Here is a 16,473-nt window from a genome sequence, read left to right as displayed (position 1 = left end):
TACGAATCAATAATACAGCAGCCAAACAGTACGAAATGTATACCAGCCTTTTACTTAACTTCTAAAAGATCCCAAGAAATAAACAAGATCAAATGAAAACCACCCCCCAAACACTGGCAGTCTTTTCCGACGGTGAGAGATATGCCGACATACAACTCTATGGCCGCTCTTCAACACCTGGTAAATGTCAATCAAAACTTTTTGAGAATCACCTTTAACAAATCAAAGGTCTAGAAAAATGTATGATGAATGATAAGTTTTAACACAATAAAATAATTTTAGGAAGATCATATATTACACATCGCTTTGACTGATAGATGTAGTTACTGCTGGTGAAAGTCTCAGCATGATTCAGTATCACGATGATTTGCTCAAGCTATTGAATTATGGATTAAATTATGGAATCTGGTTGTAAAGAAGACCACTGCGACTTAGAAGTATACCGTATATTGCTATGTGCGGTGTATCACAATATGTACAAAAATATTTCAAAGAAGTAAAAAGTTACTTATTATCCAAAAATGCTTTGTGCTCCAATAGCAGGTGCCGTTGATAAAGTAGGTTTTGGAGTAAACATATTTATGTACAATTAGGTAAATAATAAGTAAATCCGATGAATAATAAGTAATTGAAAATACAGAGGCGTTGGTAATTAGCTAACTATGAAAAATTTGTACTTTAAAAAACAAGGAATTACTTTGGAACAAAAAAAATTAAACCCCAAATCACGAATGTAATTAAGTTAGTCCAGTCGAGGATTCGGCTTATCTGAAATCTCGAAATACCGAGATTGTTACCGTTTTTTTTTTTTTGCTTCAAATCTATAACCATTAGAGCTTACGTGTGAATATTCAGTGCTAACTGTTACAAGGATGTGCCTAGAAGTAGTTTAGTTCTCTATTTCTGAGCTTCTTTGCTTATCCTTGGTCCCAGGATCTTTCAATTCTCAAATAGAATTAAATGCTCATTCCTTTAGATGTAGAAAAGACGTACACGACTGGTAGACAGTAGAAGATCGTCATCAAAGAACTTTGTTTCAATTACCAGATTTCCACTAGGGAAAAACAAAAAAATAAGAATCCAAACTAAATATTTAAAAAATTTCAAAGTACGGTAAAATTCATGTAAATATATAAATAGGAACATATCAAAGTAGTGCATACTTTAGAACATTGGCCGGCATCATCTGGCTTTCGGGAGCAGCTTCGATAAGGCTTTGCCAGGTGTTTGTGCTGCTTGGAATAACAAAGCCAAATTCGAAAAACCATTCTTCTAGACAGCGTCCTTTGAACAGGACTTTCTGTTCAAGTCTAAATCGTTCCATCGGTTCAACAGAACTGAAATTTATCTCTCGGGATACGGCACGGCACCTCAAGATTTTTTTTGGTACTCGTGCCTCATGCTCCACCTCTGGCACCGACCTTATATTATTGAAATGAAAGACACGGTTCGTATATGCAAAGTATAATTTGGATTTAGTTTAAGAATTTAATTCATGACTCACAGATCTTCGTTTCCTTGCCAAAGTATTTTCCCACTGTCAGCGTCCCGTAAATTCATCCAATTCCTGATTGATGAAATATTATAATCAAGGAACAAACGTCAAAGTATAACTACATAACCTAGATAAAATCTCTGGGAAAGTATCTTATTATTAGTTAAAAAATTGTCGAAGGTAAAAGGATACACTTGGAATCCCTTTAATATCTCTTCACCTCGTAGCGGCATTTTTTATTGATTTAATACCCTATGTTTCCACCTAATTAATTCTCAATTTAAAATCAAAATAAAATTATGACAGCGCAGTCAAGTATCGACCAGCCATGTCAGCGTCCACCTACTAATCGGAGATGATCGGCCTTTTTCGTGTTTAAGATTTCTCTGAATCTTGCTTTTAAAGCCCGCAAGATGCGCGCGCGTTTTCACGTTATTTGAGTTGCCTAGTATCGGGCGCGCGCCCTTAAAGCTGAGTGGTAATTTTTTGGCAGGGATGAAAGAAATATCGCGATGTCGACCCTGATAAATCACTCGTAAATTTTTGTGCTTGCAGCAGATTTATTTTAAAAAGAAAAAACAAGCACAAATAAACCGCAGTGATTCGTGTACCATCAACAAATTTTAAGGGTGGTGTACAATAAAAGGTGGAATCGGTGACGATGTCGACTTTAAACGCGCGTGCTGTTCGTTACAATATATTGATAATGACAACGACTACGTAAGGTCCAAGAAGGAGGTGATAAAGACCCAACTGCAGGATGGCAAATACGGGAAATCTCGCCGCCGATGGCCCTTTGGTCTGCGGTGTTTGCCACAATTATTACAACGAGCCTTGTCTACTATCCTGTTTTCACAGCTTCTGTGCTCAATGTTTGAGAGGACCGCATCCCGACTCGAAACTGACATGTCCTATTTGCGGGTACATCTCATTAAATTTAATACATAACACTTATAATAATTTCAATTCCAATAACTCCACTCTTTACGCCGTGCAAACAAATGTCTGGGGCGCGTATACGTCAATATGGCAGACGACACCAAAGTGGCAGACGACGTTTAACACCCTTACCAAACGAATTAAATGCAATCAGTACATGAAGTTGAAATTTCGAAAAATTATTACAGTTAACAATATTTTAAATATGGGAGAATTTAATTCGTTGGTTCCTATTGAAATGGAGGAATTTATCGTTTATTTTCTTTCACGATTCAATTTCTGCTACCATATATCTACAATCGTTATCACCCACTCGAGCGTATGAACTTTGCAGCACTTGAGTTTTTTTTTCTTTTTTCTTTTGATATATTGTCTTCAGAACGTCAATATTCTCAACAATTGGTTTACGGAGTGTAATGAATATGTAGCAATTATTATTTCAAGATATTGAAACTCAAACAAAAAAGCTTTATACAGAATTTTAATTATTAGTAAATACATGGTATATGACGGTTCTGCTGATAATTATGTAACTTGATTTTTTACTCAGATATTGATTTCTTTTATTTATTCAAGTACGATTGTTTTGATTATCATAGGCAAATTACCCAGCTGAAAGAGGGCCTGCAGCTTCCTCCGCCAGACCACCTAATGCGGCAGCTGGTTGAGCTTGCAAATTCTGAAAATCCACCATGTGCTAATTGTGATAAGCGAGACAAAACAAAAATGTTTTTTTGCACAACTTGTGGTTTGTATTACAATATTACTGAAAAAAACTTTTCGACTACCGGTAGATTGGTTGACTAATTAATTTTCAAATTATTCAAATTCATTGTCCCAATGACAAGTATAAAACTGATACAAAACAGGTCAGGCGTTGTGCAACCACTGCAGAGAACACACCCATCGAGCAAAGATGTTTTCTAGCCATGACGTCGTTCACATGAGTAAATGCGCCAAGGATACACAGAGAAAATGTGCGACACATGGAGAACAGTACATAATGTACAGTCAGAGCGCAAAGTGCATGTTATGCGCTACCTGTTTCCGAGATACACCAGCAGATGCAAGACTCCACTGCGTTGGTATCGATGGAGCTTGGCAGCAGGCTTCGAAGCAGATGGAACGTGCAGCTAATTCTATTTGCGAACTCCAGGCAGGAGTTCGCGATGGTCTCAGATCCTTGAAATCACAGCTGGATGAGCTGCGGATTAGCTTAGAGACAGAGAAACGATCTCTCAATGTTTACTGCCAGGGAATGCAAGAAGCTGTTATCAAAACTCATTCCTCCGCTCTCGCTGAAATCCAAAGACAGTTTGAAACAAAAGAACGATCTGTCAGAAATCAGTTACTGTCATTGGGCGGAGCACTTCCTGTACTTCATACTCACCTTATGCTTTGCACTTCTTTCACAAGCAGCGCTACAAAGTATCAATTTCTCGAGTTGGCTCACTCCATGATCGAAAGACTCGGACGAGTGGCTCAACTAGGACACCCCACTCGTCCACCGCTCCTCGCAGGATCCTTGAAAACAAATTATAAGGCTGAATTTGCAAGGGTACTCCATCCATATGTTGGATCTGGTCAGGCTCCCAAAGATTCACTTTACGATCAAACTCATTCCGCCACTTCTGCTGAGTCTCAGCACGCGCAGGTAGCTCATTGTTCTTTGACTAACTTGTATGAACAATCAATAACTATGAATTTTGTTCTTTTAGCAAGCAAATAAAAGTTTGCCCAGATCTCAGTCAAAGAGTTTAGGAGGAGGGGACGCAGGACCGTTTTCAAACCACTGCCGTAGTTTTGATTCACAATTAAAAGAGCTTAGTCAGCAGTTAGTTGCAGTTAAAGAAAGATTAGGTGAGCTGCATCATGACGTAGCTCTACTTCGTCGAGCGAATACTCCTCCATTGGGGACACGCTATGATCACGTAGCAAGAGATTGTAGATTGCTGGAACAGCAACTCGAATCTCATCAGTTAGAACTAGAGCGATTACGTAACGTTTTCGACGCTCTGTGGGAAGAACAACTCTGCAGAATTCACATTGAGAAAGAAATCTTCCATTCACAGGTTTGCCTATGCAACAATAATTCAAATAAATTCATAATTAGTGTTGGAATTACTTCAAATTTATTATCGCATTCAATTCAGATGAATGATATCCTCACCCTAAAGAGTGAGGTGAAACAACTGTCCACGCTTGCCCAGCAACTGGAGCCGTTCGTTAAGTCATTCTCAGCAGGCGTTAGTGCAGGAGAAACTAGCATTACCGCTTCAGAGGCTGCTGGTCATCAACACCTAGAAGTTTTACTGGATCATTTGGCGAGACTTCAATTACAGGAACAACCGCAGTCACAACAACAGCAACACACCAAGGACTGTGGTCATCCACGAAACAATTCTACCAGTGCCGACAATGCATTGTACATGAAAGGTGAGTATGGATCCAGTTGTGATTAATCAGCAGACTCGTGTTTGTTGAACGGTATTGCATTTCGCATGAATCCACAGAAACAAAGGAGATACCAACACGTTGCCGAACACCATCAGGGGGTGTCGGTGCGGTTTTGGATTCAAGTGGAAATATTGTGGTATACGGTAACGCAAAGTCATCAGATTCTAAGCGTGGTGTATTAAGCCAGCTCATAGAGAAGGCAAGGACAAAGGAAGACCGTAAAAAATCTCCGGGAAGAGAAGAAGGAAGAGATAGAAGTGGGACTCGTCGTTCAAGGAAGTCTCCGGATAATTCAAAGCCAAAAACACCTCCCGGTCATTCATCGGGAGGAGGAAGTAAAGTTCGGTCGTTATATCGATCTCTGAAAGGAGGTAGGGGAGGAGATTCATCCGCGGAAATGGTCGATCAATCCGGTGGCAATACGGATCAACAGCAGCAGCAACCGCAGACTGCCGCAGCTGAGGAGAGTGAATACCAGAGAATATCAGAGGCCTCTACCGTTGGGGAAGTCAAAAAACGCGTCCAAGCTCAGGTTCACCCCGTCCCTCCAGAGGAAATTCCACCTGCAACTAACAAAGGAGTTAAAATATATCCAGCTAGCGATTCGGAAGATGTCTTTTACGCAACTGGTGAGAAAACAAGAAATGAAACCAGAAGACGACGCAGAGCCAGCTGCGATAGCCTCAGCACAACGGGTTCTGCTAACAGCAGACGTTCCAGCATCATTGAGGGCACCGGGGCTCAGCCTGCAACAGATGACAGAGGGACGTTAGTTTTTTTGCTAGGTCCTTCGCCGACACCCTCTACTCTGGTACAAACAAACAAATGGGAAACATTTCCAAGGCCGAAAAGTAAGCGAAATAATGAGGGGCGTTCGGAGCTTGGGCAGTTGAAAAAAACCGACAGTTTTGAAGGTCATGAGGAAGCTGTTCGTACGCTTGTCGCTGCTGTACAAGAAACACGATCACAGCTTCAGCATCACCATCTCCACCATCATCGGCATCATCGTAAAAGTAAAACAAATTAGAATAAATTATGTTGCATATTTAGTTAATTCATTTATACAATAATCTCTGATTATAGAGAATTTTATTCAACTGCGCAAGTTGGTTTTCGACCAAAATAAGACTGCTCCGTTAATCTTGGTCCCAGTCGGACATTTTTTTACGCTTGTTTTTTATGAGTCAAAAAATAATAATTTCATCGTCACATAGTACAAACGCGACGTAATTTCATAATCTTTTACAAAGATTAAGTTGGGAATCTTATTGAAAAACCAATGCAATTTCCTCTTTATTGCTGCATTATTAATATTTACTAGCGCATAAATTAAAGACTTTAAATTATCAATTGAAACTGTAAGTTTGCACCAAGAATAAAAGTACTTTGAAAAGTACTCTTTAGACCTTACAAAATGAGGTATGTATGTACCGATTGATCGTTAATAGGCGGGATACTTTTAAAAAATGACGAAAACTTATGTTGCATAAATTCGTTGATCTGCATCACGACTGGATTTAAAAAAAAAAAATAAAAAAAAATCAGCCAAGGTAAATTATTACCTAGACTTTCAATAAGATAACTATTATAACAATAGTAACAGGCTTTGAATAACGCATGCACAAAGTGATTTCAGATTGATTCCAACTATAATTAATCAATATTCAGATTCAAATTAATCGTAATAGTTCATAAACTCATAATAAAATTCCATTAAAACTATTAAAGAGAATCTCAGAACGTTAGACAAGCTAAAAATATTAACTGGGAAGTTATTTGTCTTAACGTCTCTTTGGATTTGAATTTCAGCATTACCAAGTTGTCCGTAGTCTATAGCGACAAAGAATCTTCACACCACTAATAACTACCCTTGACCCGCCCCAGCCCAGGGGCTAGAATAAAAAATTGCACATCCTATAAAAAATTAGTATATGCCAACTGAATTGTGCCATAAAAGAAACAAGACAAAAAAAAAGAACAAAAGTCCATCGATGTATAAGAAGAATAATAGTCTACTTACAATTAGTTTAGCATGTGTTCCCAAATAATAATAATGATAATACGTAATTAAAAAGAAATGGAATTATGAATTAAATTTAAAAAGATATATAGGGAAACAATAATAATCACCCAATCACAATTGTGAGATCATTCCAAGGAATAAACTTACAATTTGTTACCAGTCTTATAGAATGGGAGTACCTCCTACCTAATGATTGATTACACCGATTAAACCAATAACGATAAATATAATTGTTCGCTAAAAACATTTGCACATGGTTGAGTTGGTCATGTAATTGATAAATACAAACCTATAGTTAGTAAAGAACACTGCCAACCTACGGTATATTACGAATTTAATCGATGATACTATTGTAATGAAGAAAAATAAGAACGAGAAAACAGAGAAAAAAAAATTAAGCCTAATTAATATGTATACATGCAACATTCGAATCGCAAAAAAGAGCGAGGCACTGCACTACCATTTGTTGTCGTTATTCGTTACCTACATATATCATAATAACGAAATGATACACACTTAAGGTTGTCATATAAATATATTACATAATAATATTATACATATAGTATGTATATTATAAATTAAGTTATGGATATAAAATAATTAAAGAAAAAAGAAACAAACCAAACGAACTTTGATTGTTTGAAGTGATATAGTGATTACAACACACGTTTACGAACGTTTTAATGAAAAAGAAAAAAAAGATACATACACGAGGCCAAATGCCAAATGCCCAAATGCCAAAAAAAAATCGTTTGCAATTAACGAACAGCGAAATAATAAATGTTATTATAATATACATACAATACCTTATACGTATGAGCGCATAAAGGAATCGAAAAACTTTGAAACTGTAAGGACGTTGAATTATAAAAATAAAATACCAAAATGTTATGTAAGAAATATGTCATACCACTGATAATAAAAAGGAAAAAAAAATTAGAATTATCGAACAAAAAGCAAATCTGATATTTATTTGCATACCTTCAACTTGCTTGTATAGTTTCGTAAATATTTTTTTTTAAATCTGGGGTATAATTTGCCTTTTAACAAAATTGATAAAAAAAATCAATGAATCAAAATATTCCGAATTAGTCCGAATGTACATCTTTATTTAAACAAATACAGTTGACATCGTAATATTTATTTTTATAATATGTCGTTTAGGTATATTTTATTTTCCTAGCCTGTGCAGCGTGTATGCGCATATGTGGATATTTCCTATTGCTAATATTGTTTTGCATTTTAAAAAAAACACACTAAAAAAATTAAACAAATTGAAATAAAAAAAGTTAAAGAAAAATATATATATACATATATATGTTTGAATTGATATATACATGTACATGTATATATTTACCAATTAATTTCAGTTGCAACGAGGTAATTTGAATTTTTTTGAATTTTTTTCTTCTTCACTTCACTTTACTTTTTCTCTATTCTTTTTCATTCGCCACTCCGATTAAACAACGTAATATAATTAGCTATATACGCCGAGCAGCCCAAGTGTATATTGTGTGATTAGTATATAACTTCAATTTCATAGTATAGAATATTGCGCTAGTAGTGCAACATCATGATTAAAACACTTTATATAGCGTATATTATCAATTATTATACCCATAATAATAACAATAATAATAATGACGATAATACCAATAATAGTAATAATGATAATAAACGATAATCATTGAAATCATAATCATAATAAATTCCTTATAGTTAAATATTGTTAATAATCTTATTAGTTAACACACAATCATTAATGGGAGGGAATTTTAAGTCGGCCTATGATAATATTCGAACACGGCCGAACCTATTCGGTGATTATTCATAATAATATGTATAGTATTATTATTATTATTAATTTTACGGTGTAATTATCATATTATGTAATTTAATGTTGTTTTTGTTGTTTTTTTTTGTCGTTTTTTTTAGATTTTTTTTGCTTTTTCGTTCTGCTGGCATGTGAAGTGTTTGTGATTATTTTTCTTTTTAATATTTTCAATGCGTTTTAATGAAGGTGTGGGGTAGTGGTGTGTGTGTGTGTAGATATTTATCTTATATATATTATATATAATAATATATATAATATTGTATATATAATATAATATATTATTAGCTGCCTACAAAATACAATAATAATACATTACAAATTCATATTTTACTTTTTTATTTTGTTCATTTATTACTTTTTTTTTCTTGTTTAATTTATTTTTAATTTTAATTTTTGTTTTTTATGTTTTGTTATCTGCAAATAGCTTAGATATATATATATATATATATTTATTTTATTTTAATTTTATTTAATTCTTTTTCCATGTATATATTGTAGTAATATATAATAGTGTCTAGTTGGGTTTCCTTCTGTGTTGTGTTAATAATAGTCAGTTTATTTTAAGTACAATCGTTAGGTGCAAACACCTATGTAATACGTTAGTTATTGTAATGTCGAATTGTTTTCTGATTAATTTTCTTTCGATTTATTTTATTCTATTTCTTTTATCTTCTTTTCATTTCAGCTGCAAAACTATCGACAAAAGGGAATTTATGAGGGTACGAGACACGCCAGAAATTGAATATATTTATCATTGAATCCTGATTAAATTCCGCATTTCAAATCATTCCTTCGAATAATTAAGATAATAATAATAATAATAATAATGATTATAATAATGATACTGATTCAAGATGCAGTTGCAGTTATTGTTTTTTTATATGAATTTGGTTTCAGAGATCTTAAATGTAGCGCTGGATACTTTTTCGTTTTTTTTTCACCTCTTTTCACTTCTTTTTTTCGCATTATAATGATAATGTCGATATCTCGTGTTTCCTAGTGAATTAATTGATTAATTGTACGAAATAAATTTGTATAATCTAAATCGATTTGATCTTGAGCGGCTGCTGCTGCTTATTCAGAGACTCTTCAGAAAACTAATCTATACTTGAATACGATGAAATATTTTTTGTTCTTCTTCGTTTTTTCTTTCTGGCTTTTTGTTTTTCATTGCTCTCTTTCTTCATCAAATTATTTGAATATAAAAAAAAAAAAAAAATAATACAAAAATAATACAAACACAAAGTGTAAAATAAATAAATAAATTGCTACATAGGAGATCTCAGAAAATCAAGACTCCTTCAATCCTTCCTTTTTGTTTTTTTTTTTATTTATTTTTTTTGGGTTTTTTTTTCTGTTTTTTTTCTTTCGTTTTTTTTTTATTTGCTTCATTAAGCAGCGTATTATCAGGCTGCCCTGCTGCCATTCTCGTATAAAAATGATATGATATGCACGTTGGAAAAATAAATTGTCTCATAGTTTCTATATGAATATAGATAATAGATTTTCCATATCAAGTATCCGGTTAGATATCGGTATACATTATTATATAGGATATTTGACGCACGGGTGTTAGTAAAAAGAGCGACGATAGATTGGGCGCGTAATTTTCGCTTTTTTTTACAGTGATAAACCGTTACTAACATTGAGAAATGAATTTAAAAAATTAAGAATTAAGAAAAAAAAAGGAAAATAACTCCAGATTGAAAGGTAATTGTGAAAAATTACTCAGGATTACCTTGATTCCATGTTAAGACAATGAAGATTCGAATGATAAAAAAAAACGAAAAAAAATATGATTTATATGCAAAAACAGGCAAGCGTACAGATTAGTTGGTACGACGAGAGGTGATTTATGGATATTTTTCTTTCCAAATGACAAACTATCTTTGATCTCTAGTTCTGCTTTTTTCTCGATAAAAAATCATTTAAAAAACATCACCCTGTTGGATGATAATAGTAGGAAAAATCCGAATTAAAAGAAAAAACGAACTATTACTCAAACGAACAAGAGAAAAATAAAAGTATGATTAATGGCATTGAGTAGAAAGGAAATAAAAGAAAGAAGCTCCCTATCTCGACTTCAATGATTGCTATCAATCGATAATATAAATGAGTTATTATTAAATGCGTGGCGTGATACCCAAAAATTATTTGGGTAAAGAATGCGTGTTTCTTTTTCTCTTCTCTTCTTTTGAATTGATGTGCGTCGCACCGACGCAACGTATTGCAGGTAAATTACGAGTTTATAGTAAGACCATCTCATACATTCCGCGTTTGACAAAACTTTAAAAGGAGTACCTACGACAAATAAAATTAATAAAGACAATTAAACGCTATGGTAATAAATGCTACCGAGCGGGACGGACACATGTCGCGTGTAAAACGCGGATCTCAACGATTCTTTTAAAATTTAAAGAGCGACCGGCAGGTCATCTCTCAAAATCGACAACAAAGGGCATGCAACATTTCAATAAAATCAATTCAACTATGCAAACTTTTTGTCTGTTAAAAGACGACTGTTTCAGAGCATATAGTATATCATCCTATAGGAACTGTGCGTGAGAACGTAGCGCGCGTTAAAGTTCATTTGTGTAGGCTGGATAGAATTATTTCATCTTTTTTTCATTCTAATTATTGTTTCAGCAGATTTTCTCATCAACTGACGATAATATTTTCATAGCAAAAAGTATATAAAGAGCGTAGGCGCGCGACGAATCTGAGATTATAGAAGTTCTGTTTTGTTATCGAATCAAAATAACAACGTGATTGAAAGTGTTCAATTTTTTAAATAAAAAAGAAATAAACGAATGAACGGTACGATTCTCAACGTAGTCGATCGATTAAAAAGGGGCCGGGCAGGGGGGAAGACACTCTCAGAAAAATAGAAAGTGAAATAGAGAGAAATGAAAAGAGAGCTTGTAAACGTCAAAAGACGAACAACGCGGTAACGGAGGTGACAGAAGAAAGTAATTTCTATCAGCAAAAGTACTCCTCTTAATTAACACCAAACGGCGAGACATCGAGGTGGATTGTGTACGATTAGACGTCACGGTGGTCCCACTCGAGGTCATGGGGTGAATTGTGACAATGACGTTGACTGTTGTTCGGTTCGCATTCGTTTTCGCAATCGCTGCTGTCCAGGTCCTCGTCCCTGTACGACGCGTCATCCGAATCGGAACTTCCTGAATCATCTGCATCTTCGTCCCTCTGACTGGTATTACGTGGGTTACGATGGTCCGCCAATCGATCCATAGGGTTGACGGTGATTGCCAATGCGGAATCATCCCAAGCCATTTCGGTTTCAGCTGCCAACTCGTCTCCGGCGGATCGTCGCCTTTTAGCAGCTCCTCTTACTCTAGCAGCTCCGACAACAGCCATCAGTAATAAAAATCCAACGCATGCAGCCGCTACTATTGTCACAGCGTGACTCCCTCCGGCTCCGGAAATCGTTCGACCAGCTTCCCTGAGGTTTGTCGTTGCGTAATCCTCTGGCAGATCGGCGTGATGAGGGGAAAGCTGCGCGTGACCAGGTGCAGGCTCGAGGATTCTCGCAATTGGCAGTTCACCAGGAGTCGGAGGTGGGACTACGGTTGTTTTTTCCTTAGGGTGAATTACAGCCAGAGTTTGGACGTACTCGTTACTGGCGAATCTACCGCTGAGCTCGGAGCATGTCAGTTTGAAAACTCTGTCCAAATAGTAAGCGGGCTTACGGTTTGTGTAAGTTATGAATCTGATGAGCTGCTGGTAATCGTAAGGGGTATCTGCACCGGATAGAACTACACCGTCGCGATCTACCCTCGCAGTAATGGAATTGAGTCGTCTCAGCGCGTCTCCTGGAAGACCTAGACTTTCGTGATCTGGATTTAAACTGGGATAAACGCTCACCGCACACGCGTCGAGTCGCGCCGCTGAACCTGCAGTGACACGAGCGTCCGGGAAGACTCTGACTCCGAGACGGAAATCCGCATATTCCCTGGCGACGTATCCGGTTCCGTTGACCGTTATCCCGGGTCTTGGCGGAGGTAGTACGGTGACGTAAGATTGGACGGAGGGTACAGCCAGTGGTTTCGCTTCGCTTCCTTCGCAGAGGATCGTCGTGTCGAGTCGGAAATTACGGCGACCAGGAGTTGGGAAGCGTCGAGAGTTGGAGTATCCGATACGACGGAGGAGGGTTTCTACGTTTGTGCGATTATCACCGTCGATGCTGACGTCTGTAAGGTCAGAGTTAGCCAGCAGTTGTGTTCCGGGTTGCAAAAGGTCCATCGGAGGGACGTGAAGACCTTCCTGGCAGCGTCGAAGACAGGACAAAACCTCGGGTCGTTCGTTTCTACCAACAAGTACGGAGAGACCAGCCAAGTAACCGCGGAAATGGTGCTTCGTGCGATTGTCCGAGCCTTGCCAGCAGGCTCCGACGGTAAGGGTGGTATTTATTCCTTTGGCAGGATGCAATGGCCAGTCGTCGATTACTTCGGGATTCTTTTCATCCGAATGCCGCTCAGCCCCGTCGACGAAGAGAGTTACGCGAGGGAAGTCAACTTGGACTGCGTAATGGTGCCATCTGTCATCGCAAACTTGATCCAACTTCCAACGCCATTCTGCCGGTCTAAAGATGTTCGGGTCACCCTCGGAAAAGTCTCGACGCAATAACAAAATCAGCCTGCAGTTTCGAACGAATAGAGCATAGTGATGGCGGTTCATTTCTGTAGAACGATGGAAAATCAATTAAGGAGATTATTAATTTCATGGATTATAAATAATTAGTAAAGGTCTTACTGTGATCGTCCGCAGCGCACAAAATGTGTTCCTTAACATGGGGGTCTTGTCGGGGACGAGGGCGATGCTTGACCCAGACTCCCACGCTGAATTTCTGTGCGAGGGCGTGATCGAGCACTTCGTTAGGAATGATAGCAGCAGAGCTGGCACCGTCGAATTCGAATATTTCATCAGCCTCCCTTCCTTCGTCTCTAGAAAGTGACGAAGTCCAAGGAGTGGATGGTCCTGGTGTTGGCAAAAGATCAACGCTGTCCCTAGATGCACCGCACAATTTACGCTGACTTCTCACTCCGTAGGTATCTCGATCGCATCCTTTTCCTATATGATCGGTAGCCAGAGTCAATGTTGTTCGAAGACTTCTCAAAACACAGGGAGCATCGCATAATTCAAGACGAGCATAGGGAAGAAGCGGCTGTGGTCCAGCCCCAGCGGCGTAATCGACTCTTTCGGGAACTCCTCTCCAACCAGGAGAACAGACGCGGTTTACTTTGACCGTCACCATAGCTGGAGCAGATTGTTTCATGCCGCAATCGTAGGCAACGACACTAAGGATATGATTGTGAGATCTTTCATAATCCAAAGGTTCTGTATTACGGATTGCACCCTCATTGTCGATAACAAATGGTTGATCAGCGGTCAGAATTTCGTACTTGCAGACATCTCCAAATTTGGGAGTACAGTCACGATCAGATGCCTCGACTCGTACTACTTCCTCATAGAGTCGCCCTTCGTCGACGGCACTGACGTAGGCGGGTTGTAAAAACTGTGGTGCATATTCGTTCACGTCTACTACAGTTATATGAACTGTAGCGCTGAAAAATCATGCATAATTAATATTCGCGGAAACTTTTATAACTTTAAACATTGGCGCAATGAAAATTCCTTTTTTTTATCATACTCCGCACTGCTTTGAAAAATTCAATGTGAATTCATAGAAGTGAACTCAGAGAATATTTTTGGCAATGAGCAATTTCAGTGCATGGAAGAGCTCTGACTCATTCGCTATTTGATACCCCAGGCAATGGACAAACTTGAAAATTCCAGGAAAAGCTCAATTAGATAAATTGTATAAGTATGCAGTGACATTTGTGCTAAATTGTATGTTCGTACTTTTCAGACTGTGCTCCAGAACAGCCAACAGCAGCAATGTCGAATTTGTAATTTCGTCTCTTTTCGCAGTTCAAAACCCTCAAGGCTCTGAGTTCAGCGACTCCATTCTCCTTCAGTACAATTTCAAATGGTGCGTCTCCATGGTGTTTATTCGCTATGCGAAATGAGCATATTTTTGAACCAGAGGCACGAATTTGTGGGGTGACTTCAACGAGAGTTTCATTCTCTTTCACCAGTCCATGGTACCCACTGTCCAAGCTTTCGAGTTCTAGTCGAGGTACTGTTGAAAAACAAATGAACATAGTGATATGAGAACCAAATTTTAAGATCATTTGCGAGTAACCATATTAGCGTTAATCTGAACTAAGAGCAATCGGGACTCAATCGGTGCAGATGTCCTTGGCAAACTGCAGGTGTGGAATGAATTTTACACCTGTGAACAAATCCGATCATATTTGCAGGATAAGTTAAAGAGATTTCTGTTTACCAGATAATCTGGTCTGAATGATATTCTAATCTGGAAAATAATGAGGCCAAATAATCTCCGGAATATTATATTTATAAACCTCGTCAATTACGGATGTGAATATTTTTTTATATCCTTTTTTTTTCATTGTCCTTTTTACTTCACGAGCGTCAGGTAATCTTCTGTAAAATGCAGTTAATAGCGGAATAGATTTTTTCCCAAGCAGTGGCGACGTTCGAATTCCTAATTGAAACGGGATACCTTAAAAAGTAAAGAAGAAGGGAGAGGAACGAGGCGAAGGGACAAGGGATGAGAAATAAGAGCGATAGAGAGAGAGGGAGATATGCTTCGGAGAGAAATCGAGGACATGAGAAAAATATCACCTCCATGATTGCCGTAGGATGACGGTGACGACTCGAGAGAAATGGCTTGCGAATTCCCGACTGCCAGTAGAACGAGGCCCGTCGAAAACAGGGAGACGCAGAATAACATCTCGTCGTTTCTTTTACGACTTTGTTATTAGCCAACAATAAATTGTGGTCACTGTATTTTAAAAAAAAACCCTTTTTAATACCACTTCACAGGCGCATCGCTGCCGAGGGCCCCACTTCCTCTTACTCACGACACACTACAATCGCGTAGTCAATATTTGAGTGGAATATCGATTCGACCAGAGAGGAATATAACAGTTCAAAGCTTCCTTCGTTGGTGGCGCGCCTCTCGCCCTCTCACTATCTCACGAACGGGTTTTTAATATTATTGTTATTATCCTAATAAATACACTAGTTTTTAATACATTATTATCGGTATCGTTATTGTATTTATCATCGTTATTGTTATGGTTAAATGTAAAATCGTTTGTGACACGATTCACGGACGGTTTATTTAGATATAGATGTATATTTTTATTAACTCATCCTCCCACGCACAATTAATTTAGCAACTATGCTATGATCGGAGCTGGATTTTTTTGTCTTCGATTTTTTCTTCGTTTTTCTTTACGTTCTTTCTACAATTTTATTTTATTTTTCTGCCGGGTAGAAATAAACGCTTGGGGCTTTGCCGTCACGGCCAGGGGGACTGCGAAAACAGGATGCTTAGTTCGAAGACCTGGGGCACCCAGAGGCTACGAAGATTTCGATAGCCGTGTAAAAATCTATCGAGTTGCACCTGCGCCGTTGTAATGTACACCCCCACCCTTGTGGAACCAGCTTCTAATCAAATCGGTACTTTATCGACCAAACACACGTATTAAATGCAAACAAAAATTCCTTGAACGTTTCGGCCCTCGTCAACCGCCCTATCCCTCCCCCTATATTAAAAATTATGAAATGCGCGTATTAATCCGCGAATCGCGTGCTAAGATCTTCTTT

General features: G+C 37.6%; 3 protein-coding genes across 3 annotated transcripts; 1 reads left to right on the top strand and 2 right to left on the bottom strand.

Moving 5' to 3' along the window:
• Positions 1–431: 431 nt before the first annotated feature.
• Positions 432–1,962, bottom strand: LOC105685124 (retinal rod rhodopsin-sensitive cGMP 3',5'-cyclic phosphodiesterase subunit delta). The gene is made up of 4 exons (XM_012398971.3): positions 1,688–1,962; positions 1,505–1,567; positions 1,164–1,421; positions 432–1,054 (listed from the first exon to the last, which is right to left on the bottom strand). Exons 1-4 carry the CDS (start codon positions 1,726–1,728, stop codon positions 973–975), a joined length of 444 nt encoding a protein of 147 aa, XP_012254394.1. The 5' UTR covers positions 1,729–1,962; the 3' UTR covers positions 432–972.
• A 7-nt stretch (positions 1,963–1,969) lies between these two features.
• On the top strand, positions 1,970–7,870 carry LOC105685118 (RING finger protein 207-like). The gene is made up of 6 exons (XM_012398964.3): positions 1,970–2,416; positions 3,034–3,182; positions 3,304–4,088; positions 4,153–4,506; positions 4,588–4,870; positions 4,948–7,870. The coding sequence occupies exons 1-6, from the start codon at positions 2,256–2,258 to the stop codon at positions 5,916–5,918; spliced, it is 2,703 nt and encodes a 900-aa protein (XP_012254387.2). The 5' UTR covers positions 1,970–2,255; the 3' UTR covers positions 5,919–7,870.
• Positions 7,871–10,645: 2,775 nt separating this feature from the next.
• On the bottom strand, positions 10,646–16,357 carry LOC105685117 (calsyntenin-1). The gene is made up of 4 exons (XM_012398963.3): positions 15,484–16,357; positions 14,635–14,914; positions 13,525–14,336; positions 10,646–13,451 (listed from the first exon to the last, which is right to left on the bottom strand). Exons 1-4 carry the CDS (start codon positions 15,590–15,592, stop codon positions 11,791–11,793), a joined length of 2,862 nt encoding a protein of 953 aa, XP_012254386.2. The 5' UTR covers positions 15,593–16,357; the 3' UTR covers positions 10,646–11,790.
• Between the last annotated feature and the right edge of the window lie 116 nt (positions 16,358–16,473).

This window comes from Athalia rosae, chromosome 7, assembly GCF_917208135.1.
Source record: "Athalia rosae chromosome 7, iyAthRosa1.1, whole genome shotgun sequence".
Taxonomy (NCBI): domain Eukaryota; kingdom Metazoa; phylum Arthropoda; class Insecta; order Hymenoptera; family Athaliidae; genus Athalia; species Athalia rosae.
Note: the sequence above shows the minus strand (reverse complement) of the source record. Positions and strands in the feature narration are given on the sequence as shown.

Excerpts from the sequence above, each read along its gene's own strand:
- LOC105685124 (XM_012398971.3), bottom strand. The coding sequence starts at position 1,728 with ATGCCGCTACGAGGTGAAGAGATATTAAAGGGATTCCAAGT. Across the intron at positions 1,568-1,687 it reads ATATTAAAGGGATTCCAAGT|GAATTGGATGAATTTACGGG; the intron begins GTATCCTTTTAC and ends TTCATCAATCAG. Across the intron at positions 1,422-1,504 it reads TGGCAAGGAAACGAAGATCT|GTCGGTGCCAGAGGTGGAGC; the intron begins GTGAGTCATGAA and ends CAATAATATAAG.
- LOC105685118 (XM_012398964.3), top strand. The coding sequence starts at position 2,256 with ATGGCAAATACGGGAAATCTCGCCGCCGATGGCCCTTTGGTCTGCGGT. Across the intron at positions 4,089-4,152 it reads CTGAGTCTCAGCACGCGCAG|CAAGCAAATAAAAGTTTGCC; the intron begins GTAGCTCATTGT and ends TTGTTCTTTTAG. Across the intron at positions 4,871-4,947 it reads CAATGCATTGTACATGAAAG|AAACAAAGGAGATACCAACA; the intron begins GTGAGTATGGAT and ends ATGAATCCACAG.
- LOC105685117 (XM_012398963.3), bottom strand. The coding sequence starts at position 15,592 with ATGTTATTCTGCGTCTCCCTGTTTTCGACGGGCCTCGTTCTACTGGCA. Across the intron at positions 14,915-15,483 it reads ATCCTACGGCAATCATGGAG|TACCTCGACTAGAACTCGAA; the intron begins GTGATATTTTTC and ends GTTTTTCAACAG. Across the intron at positions 13,452-13,524 it reads GTGCGCTGCGGACGATCACA|AAATGAACCGCCATCACTAT; the intron begins GTAAGACCTTTA and ends ATCGTTCTACAG.